The following is a 9,825-nucleotide window of genomic DNA, read 5'->3' as shown; positions in this document are numbered from 1 at the left end:
AGCGTTAAAAAAACATCATCTATCTAATGAGTTATTTTGTTTGAGGCATACTTTTATAAATATAATCCAATTTGGATAATTGGAATTATTATTGAATTTGTTTTTGTTGGATTTTAATTGATACTGTGTGTAATGTTTTTCTAATGTTTTGCAAGTCAGTTTGGACAAATACCACATCTAGGTCAAATACATAAAGTAATCTATCTTGTGTTGCTCACAAGAGTTTCAACTTTTCACTGAGGTGATATCAAGGATGTTGTAACACCTATTATAGGTGATGACAGCCCATTATTGTCTGTATTTTAACCATACTTAAAGGTGATTCTGGCAAAAGGTTCATATTTTAGTTCAACAGCCAAATCAAATCACTATAAAAAAAATGTTTTTGATTGCACATACGGAACAGATAGCGAGAGGACAGTGCGGAGCAATCGACAAAAAGTGTATTCGATGAGAACCTCCATCATAAGCGTCTTTGAGAACTTTGAAAAGCGCTATATAAATGTAATGTATTATTATTATCTTTAAAAGCACAAACTGTACAACAAAAATCACACACTTAATAATTCACTGATTATGACAAGGTCATTGTTGATAGTGGAATACATTGATAAAGCTAGTCAGATTACTGGTGCCATGACAGCTGTGGCTTTTTTTGGATGAAATGACAGGATTTCAAGGTTGGCACATTGACTGACATGAGCCCTTGTTCATACATGAAGAACACTATTACTGGCACTACTGGTGAGATCACACTTAAGTCAAATCCAGTCTCAGAGCAAGAGTTTCTTTTTTCCCATATCAATATTTATTGAGACCAAAGCAGAGTTCAGGTTCAAATACTTTACTTAATTTAGGGGGCAACAAGTATGTCAAGTACATAGTGTTCTGATCCTACTTCAACACTGGAAGACTACATTTTTATTTAAAAACATCTTCATTCATTTTAGCCCAAAGGCATTTGGGATTGACTGATGTTTAGCATAGGTTTCTTACTTTACTTTTCAGGAACAAGAGAGTTTTGGGAATCTTGTCTTCAGTGTGACAGGCAGGTTAAAGTATACAAGAATATTGATAACATGATTAAGGTATAAGAATCACAAAATAAATCAGTTCACGAAGACGAGTGAGACAAAACACTGAATGACAAACACCAAGGTTCAGAGGCCTACTGCTGCATAAGTGAAGGACAACTTAACCATCCAGTACTGTAGTATCTGTAAACAGACTGCTTCCTTCTTTCTCGAAGGTTTTGTTTGTGAATAGAAATATTCCTAAACCAGGAATATTTCAATAATAAAAGGAATGTTGTTCCACCAGTGTCCCGTTGACAAAGCTATATCGGCCCAACCTTGTGGACACAAAGTTTGCTCCCAGAAAAGCTGAAATTATGGTTTGAAATCTGACTGAAATATTTTCCCCAGACTGTTCTGGTACTTACAAATCAATAAGTTGAATGCTTACTCACATGATGATAGCAAAAAAAAAAAAATGCATTTTCATTCTGAATCATTACAATTATTACTTTACTTGAATGTTCTTGTGAGGCCTACCTTTTAAAATTTCTAAGTACACAATGTTTCCCTTTTCAAACACTTGGGTCTTGAAATCCAGTATAACCTATCATCTGATGCCCAACAGTGAAGGATCAACTGTTGCATGACTTGACATTATAACACCTCAACTCATCCGTATCACATCTAAGAGAAACACAAGGTTGTGAGGATAGATTCAAAGAAGTATTCAGAGCTTTGAGACGGTTCTCTATGCCTCAAACTCCAGGCCCAGACCAAGCTTGTGGCCACCTGCGTTGATGTTCTTTCCATCCAAAAGAGCCGACAATGTAAGCTTGATCCCTATAGCAAAAAATGAAACATTAGTACGTAGATGAGAGATCATATTAGATTGATTGTAATACCCCACAATTGTAAATAATAATAATTTTAAAAAAAATCACTATATGCAGAATCACTCTTCTCATTCAGTGTTCTCACCTGGCTTAAGAGTTTGGGTGTATCCAAGACCAACAAGGCTTGAATTGTTCACTTTGGCCTAGAAAAACAAAATAACAATCAATTCATGAAACATTCGGTTATCAGGCAGTCACTCTGTGCTAAAGGACTTGTCTCAGACAGTGTGAGTGGTGGTATTGTTTCCCATACCGAGAATGAGGCATCAGAATCAATCTGATACTTGGCAGCAATGCCAAAGCGTGTGTTGCTATTCCCAGCAGTCCAGGCCAGGTTGACAGCTGTCTCCAGCTGGTCGTTCACCTTCTGGTAAATGGACCCACCAAACTCAGTGCCGTCATTTCTGCAGGAGAGATAAAATAAATCATTACAAATGCTTCAGGAAAAAGATGCAATTTCAAGAGGAACAGATGGTTCATCTAAGCCATAAGAAAGTACATTGTTCAATTCTATTTGTGCTGGTTGATGGACAAAAGCATCCTGGTCTAAAAATAAATAAATAAATAAATAAATAAAAAGTAATGTACAAGTTGGATTAACAAGAGATTAAGGAGCTTGAAGACATAAGAAGCATTTTAACTGGTTTTGCAAAAGAAATGGACAGCCTAGGACAACACAGGAGGGAATAAACACCAGTAGCTTATTCTCTCCTCACCAACAAAGCCCTTGACAAATCCCATCACCCCGAAATAAATGACGACATAAATAACTACAATCACACATGGACCAGGCGATTGTAGGACAGGAAAGGACACTGGTTACGCTGTCATTGGTGACCTCTGTAAAAGTGCAACTGTACAGTGTAACTTCACCAGCAGTAGATTACAATCTCAAATATTATACATACACTAGTGCAAACAGGATCCTAAATATTTGTGTGTACAGGTTAGAAGGAAAAAAAAAAAAGATACAGGTTTTGCGAGAAAAAAAATGATACATTGTAGTATTGCGATAATAAACGATACAGTGTAGTATTGCAATAAAAAAGAATACAGTGTAGTATTGCGATATTTTAGGCACAATATTACAGATACAGTGGTGCCAAGTCATTTTATGATTTTAATTGTATTTTGGTACATAAGTCTAATCTGATAACCAGTTCACAAGATGGCATAGGACCTTGTTTTTCTCTTATGTCACAGCGGAAATTGAAAAGTAATTCGGAGACAAGAACCTATTTACCACACCAAGATAGCTGCAAATAAATCGCAATGCATCACAGAATCGAATCGCAATACTTGCCGCATGATAAAATGTAAAGAAATGTACAGGTATACCTTTAGAGCACTTTAAGGATGTTAAATGCCCCAACATTAATTATAGATTTTCTCAACACTACCAATACAATGTGACTCCACTGCCCCAAGGCCCAATATGAAGACCATAGCCCAATCTACCAGCCACGGCACAATAGTATTGGCAGCAAGAAAAAGACAAACTACATTTACAGTTGTCATTTATGTTTGTGCCAACAGCCAAAGGTGCATGTTTATATATTTAGCAGACTGTCTTATCAATCTTTTTTTTATTTATTTATTTTTGGGCTTTTTGTGCCTTTAATCGATAGTGCAGTAAGGAGTGGGACAGGAAATGAGAGGGAGAAGAGCTGGGGAGTGGACAGGAGAAATGACATCGGGCCGGATTCGAACCCGTGTCCTCCATGGGCGTCAAGCCCGAATGTGGTCGGGGCTACTGCTTGCGCCACAGTGCCCCCGTCTTATCAATCTTATCAGTACTTTATCGGTGCTTTTTGTTTAATATGTTTAGTCAGAGGTCCTGACATAGCCAATTGTTCCGTGCTTGTGACCTGAATCAAATCAACTGCTTGTACTAACATAACCTTACAAGTGGAGTTTCCGCTTTATTTCTTTCCTTCCCCCACACATTCCCATTCTTCCAGTAAAGGAAGGTGTGCAAGTTTTCTACTCCGAGTAGCCAAAAACTAATGAGGCATTTCTTTGTACCGTTCAAATGTTTTCAACAGCCATCTTTTCAACAGAGCTGTCTAAAGCATAGGCCTACAAGTACTTACACATTGGTGTGCAGCTGGAACTCTTCAGTCTTGTAACCAACAGCAAAGTTGCTCTGGGTGACCCTGTTCTTGCCAGCCTCAAAGGTCATCTGGTAGCCAGCCAACCATCCCTCATAGCCCACAACCGCAGCCCCATGGACCGCGGTGCCGTTGATGTCATAATCCACATCACAGCCCAAATTAACGTGCTCTCGTTTATAGCCAGTCTTGATCTTCCCACTCTTCTTGCTGAAACACAGACAAGGCAAAACCACAGGTTATTAGAAGCACGATATGTGTACTTAACAGAAACTGTTGCAAAAACACTCGAGACGCTTCCAAAGCTAGGCAAACTGATTCAGTTATGTGAGGTCGGTATTTTGTTAGGATATATCAAGAAGAATTGTGCTTGAGTTACCCTGTGTTTGGTGAGAAAGATGAATCAAATGTCAACTTCAGACCTTTAGTCAGCTGAGAGGACAAAGAAACAAGGGTGGGGTTATATTCATGGAACGGTGCTCTTTCTTCACCCAGACAGGACACATAGTGCAGCGAGTGTTGAAAGCACAGAGATGGGTTCTCACCTGGTCCTCCAGTGTGATCTCAGTGCCCAGGGTGTTGTCAGTATTCCACTTCTCGGTGAAGGTCAAGCCGTGCTCTGACCATTTGTACTTGGTCTCTAGGGTGCCTGCCACTTTGCTGGTCTCTGTGTTGGCAGAGCCTGTGCTGACGAACTCCTGGAGGCGGTAAAGTCATGACAACAAGAACACTTCAGTAATGTAAAGAAAAGAGCAGTGAACAGAACACAGCATCCTGACTACATAGTCATGATAAACTGCTGACTAGTGGTTCTGCAATGTCTAGGGAACTAACAACTGCAATATGCTGTTATCACCTCAAGGTGTCATGTTACCAAAAGTCAGCTGCAGCTACAGGGTATTTGTTACACATTTTTCCCACTAAGAAACTGGTGATAAGATCACATTTCAAGAAGCCCCATAAACACAATTCTGTCACAGCTGCAGCTGTGCTTTGATTCAAAGAGACCGTATAGTTGTGTAATGATACATTTACACACTCTGCTTTTCATTTGTCTCAAGCTGCGTTCAGCGTTTTGCCATTGACCTTCAAAACTGTGTTTAACATTTAGTCATGGCAACACTATAATCGGTATATTATTAGATCAATGATTTGGCGATCTTTGTAGCCCTATTGCTCATTGTTGAAGAGGAGTGTTCAAAGCTCGATAAAAATGATTCTGTTTGTTGATCAGGTCACTACCTCCGTATGAAAATAAAAACAAAACAGGTTTACAGCAAAGCTAAGGCAAAGTTTCATCTACACTGCAATGTAAACCCCGTTTAAAAGTCGCATCAGTGCAGCACCGTCAATCATATCCTGATTCAAAACCAAAATCTTAACTTACCAATCCATTTCCTGACTTTGTTTTCAAGTCCAGCTTGATTAGGCCAAAACCTAGGATATTACATAGCAATGAGTTAAGACCATAACTACTCAACTAGACTACTACTAAATCTTCACTGCAGCCGGTATTAATTCCACTCACTCACTGAACTAGAAAAACTAAACAATCCCACTTATCTGGAGAGATTCTAATGCCAATGATCACATCATCCCAAAAAACAAAACAAAAAAAAAAACAGAAGAAAAAAAAACCACACAGAGCTCCATGAAAATACAGCCCTCCCCCAGGGGGCTTAACCCCCATCTGAGGGGCGAGCCGAGGACAATGACATCAGGCCAGCTACATTCAGTGACTATTGATCTGGAATTCCCACAGCTCTGGCCTGGCCTTTAGGGTCAATGTGCCCCAGGAAATCCTGATGAGCTGGGATACACTATTTAGAACCAAAACATTTCAGCTCATCGGACGTTTTCGTAATAAACAAAGAGCAATGTTCGAAATAGTTTAATGCAATCAATACGTTTATTTCTTACCGTAGCCCTTGGTGAAGACATCCCTGGCATGTTTGCCAAGGTCAACGTATGTGGGGGGTACAGCCATGATCTGTAACAGGGAGTCAGGCATTCTCATTAGTCTCACTGTTGTTTGTAATACAGCAGCACAAACGTTTAGACGTCACATTTACAAATATTGTAAATACATGACAACCTGATGGTAATGTTGGTTCAAATAAATAGCCCAGAAACATATGGACAGGAATAACAATTTAAAAGAAAAGGTAGATCTTACAAGCCAAAATTGACAGTGTTTCTCATAAGTATGGCTTTTCAAGCTCAAATAAAACTATAACTTCCTAGCTACAACCAGACATGTCATATTAATCATCAGTACAGACTGCAGTGGGGGCTGCCAGCCACTGCAACCGCATGGTTCAGTGGGGCAGGAATTAGCTGGATTTCCCAAATGGAGATTGAGACCCAAGCCTAGTGTGACAGTGTGAATAGATTACATCAGGCACAACAGTTTCCCCAAAATGACCGGTTGAAATGAAATGTCTTCCATGGCATAGAAAAGCCAAGGTCATCAGTGCCTTTGTATTAATGGTACTTACATTTTTATAACTAAAGCAATGGCAAGTTCAGGAGCTAGATGAAATTAACGTCCTTAAAAGGTGATGGTGCTTTGCCATCTTGGATCCCAACATGACTTATTCACAACGGTCACTACAGTCAAGGACATCGTTGACCAGAGGATTACAGAGAACGGGATATGTGAAAGGTTGAATAGGTGTGGCCTACTTTCACCGAGTAAGAATCCCGCGTGCATTCAATAAGAATGGGGAGGTTCTTTGTCGAACCAGAAGGACTTGTTGGTTATGGCACTTTTCTCTGTGTCAATGTTGCTGCTTACGGAGGATGAGTCAAAAAAGCAGAGACAAGCGTTAGATGCATGTGCCAGACAAATGTGATTGCACGTGCAATACAATAGCGTTAACCGAGGAGTTGGCGTTGTCGAATTTATTGTCTGACTCAACACCATCACCACTACTAGGGAGTGGCTGGCCTAACATCTAACACTAACATCAAATTCACTACAGCGCGTTTAAGGTGAATAGCTAACGCTCTACGAATGCTAGCTAGCTAGCATAGTCACTGACCTATCAACGAGTGTATGCTATAATCACTGACGTGACTACCTGCATGTACCACCAGTGCGAAAATCTGAAGGGGCTTTGTATCTTGGACCCGGTGGAGATAACCATTTCTAGACAACTTCACTTAAAACAACTGCACCTTAATATCTAGCTACAGTTGCCGAATCAATTGATGCCATCTACGTTAGAAGAGTTTGGGAAAAAAGGAAGTTTTGCAAGTAACTGTGAGCTAAGTTACCTTGCTAGCTAGCTAGTTAATTGTGGGCAACCCCTAAAACGTCACCCAGAGTTCACTTATAACGCTATCTTGCCGCCCAGCTTTTAAATAACATAATGTCATGACCCTTTTATATATTTGCATATGCTCTCCTCACTGACTGTGAACATTTGGAATTAGCTAGCTGGCTAACATACCAGGCCTCACTCGTGTAGCTAGCTGATGAAGCGAGGACATCCCACTGCAGTGCACCATGTCCATCAGCATCTTCCTCATAGGCAAACGCATCGCTACAGAATGCACGCTTGACAGCGTTGGATTTGAGTGCTTAACCGATTCACAGCTAACAATGAGGAAAAAAACATAAATAAGAACAGCATCGCAGCTCCTTGTATAAAATTTCAACATACCTCTGAATTGTCAACTCCTTATGAAGCTCTCCTGAACAAGATTCTGCTGCACAGTGGACAAAGGGAGGAGTAGGAGGAGGTGCGTCACGTAGTCACAGACACGCAAACGCTTAAAATGCGCCCTGCGTCACGCCTATCTGCTGGGCCTGACCACAAACTATGAAAACAGCACGTCCTAAGCGGTAATGGTGTATTTGCCCAGAGTCATACATCAGATAATTTGACAATACCGGTATAAAAGAAAGCACGATATGTAACATTTCTGATAAACATCTGATAAAAACCAGTACATTTCCCAGAAAGTAATCTTGTATGGTTTAAACATAGACATGGGCATTTTTGATGGAGATAGGAATGGGGAAATAAAGTGCCTTGCACTTTCAACCTCCCTGAACATTTGAGACCCCATCATGAATTACCCTTACTAAGTTACATCCTTTTGCCTGAAAGACATAGGGAAAGTCACATAAGTAAAGTGATGGAATACTGTGACAATGGACCGAGTGTAAACAATACTTCCTTTATTCGTGCCTTGCTGATATCAGATATTAAGTATGCAAGTTCTACGTGCAGTTGTGTGTCCTGTAATCTAACACTACTAGGAGTCTATTTTCATTGTGCTGAAGATGTAGAAACTGACTTTTGGATTTTGACGACTGGCTCCAACACAGGCCCAGAAGCCCAAAGGTATACATCTTTCTAAAAGAAATCCTGTTTCAAGCACAGAAATAGTGTCTGTCATGCCCTTTTTGCCCGTTAATCTTTGAAGGAGATTTATGAAAGGCTTTTTTTTTTGCAGCTGTGGTGATATATTACCACTATTGCCACTAGGTGGCATACTCTCCTAAGGATATTATAATGGAATTTATTATAAAGTGAATGCCCGTCCTAGAAGGGCGTGCATTGTTTGAAAAGCATACAGGGTCCAGACGTGCAATATTTACAGAATCTCACTTTCAGGCCCCTTTCTCAATGTACAAAAATCATAAGTCAGTATCTCTTCACAGTTAACAAGAAGTGCAACCAGGGAGGCGTAGGCTACAGGACGTTCCACAGCTACCAAGCGAGTCGGACAACAAAAGTTCTTGAAACACTTGCCCAGTGCCCACACACCAAACAAAGACTTCACTCATTCATCATGCTTACTTCCACATAGCTCATGTCACAGTAAAAATAGTAACAGGTTGAGTGATAGAGAGTAACAGCACATTGAACTCTTGAGGTTCTTCCCTCCGGCAGGAGGATGCGGTCCATCAGGACCAAAACCTCACGCCACAAAACCAGCCTCTTCCCGGCTGCAGTTGGCCTTATTAACAAGGCCCGGGACCCCCACCTGACCTGGAGTCTTATCCCACCCCCACACCCTAAGTCTGTGTTACATTAACACACATTACATTGCACATTGCTCATCCACATTGCACTCCTGTTTTGCTTTTTGCACTCTACTTTCCACTTTTTTTTATATTCATTGTTTATATATTTGTATCGTATATATTGTGTTTTTTGGTTCTTATGTGTAGTACTTTTCTTATGTGTAGTACTTATTTGTGATTTTATGTTATGTGTAGTACTTATTGTGTTTCTATGTTTTTATGTTTTATGTTTACTGTATGCACCTTCACACCAGAAAAAATTCCAAGTAGGTGTAAACCTACTTGGCAATAAATCCCATTCTGATTCTGATTCTGATTCTGAAACATTGTACATTTAAACACTGAAGGGTTACGGTTTAAATATGTGGTTAAAAAGTCCCCTTAGAGTTATGAAAGCACAGGCTACCAATGAGCTACTGTTACACAGTAGTACATTAGTGTGTTCCATGCAGCAATGTAACAAGGTTTATGTAAAATCACGTTCCTTCATTCACTTCATGAAAACAAACTAATCTAGCCTATTGTGTGAATGTAATAGCTTAATACCTGATGCAGAGGTGCTTGGGGGACAGCAAGAGAGGGATAACTGAGAGAATGTGTTGCAGGTTGTTATTCATTTTTTTAAATTAAAAACAAGAAACTACTAAATATTCATATCAGTTATTACATATCACAAAGCAGGCTACCTCATTATGCTTGGCATTAACTGAATTCCAAGCAGGTAATATATACATTGTTATTGAAATCTGAGCATATATAGTTAA

At 39.8% G+C, this 9,825-nt stretch overlaps 1 protein-coding gene across 1 annotated transcript; it reads right to left on the bottom strand.

Moving 5' to 3' along the window:
- Window positions 1-785: 785 nt before the first annotated feature.
- On the bottom strand, window positions 786-7,797 carry vdac1 (voltage-dependent anion channel 1). The gene is made up of 9 exons (XM_012819619.3): window positions 7,689-7,797; window positions 5,941-6,010; window positions 5,408-5,457; window positions 4,566-4,718; window positions 4,400-4,452; window positions 4,003-4,230; window positions 2,163-2,313; window positions 1,995-2,052; window positions 786-1,856 (listed from the first exon to the last, which is right to left on the bottom strand). The coding sequence occupies exons 2-9, from the start codon at window positions 6,005-6,007 to the stop codon at window positions 1,765-1,767; spliced, it is 852 nt and encodes a 283-aa protein (XP_012675073.1). The 5' UTR covers window positions 6,008-6,010; window positions 7,689-7,797; the 3' UTR covers window positions 786-1,764.
- Window positions 7,798-9,825: the final 2,028 nt, after the last annotated feature.

This window comes from Clupea harengus, chromosome 8 (genome assembly GCF_900700415.2).
Source record: "Clupea harengus chromosome 8, Ch_v2.0.2, whole genome shotgun sequence".
Taxonomy (NCBI): domain Eukaryota; kingdom Metazoa; phylum Chordata; class Actinopteri; order Clupeiformes; family Clupeidae; genus Clupea; species Clupea harengus.
This window is presented reverse-complemented; position numbering and strand designations above follow the sequence as displayed.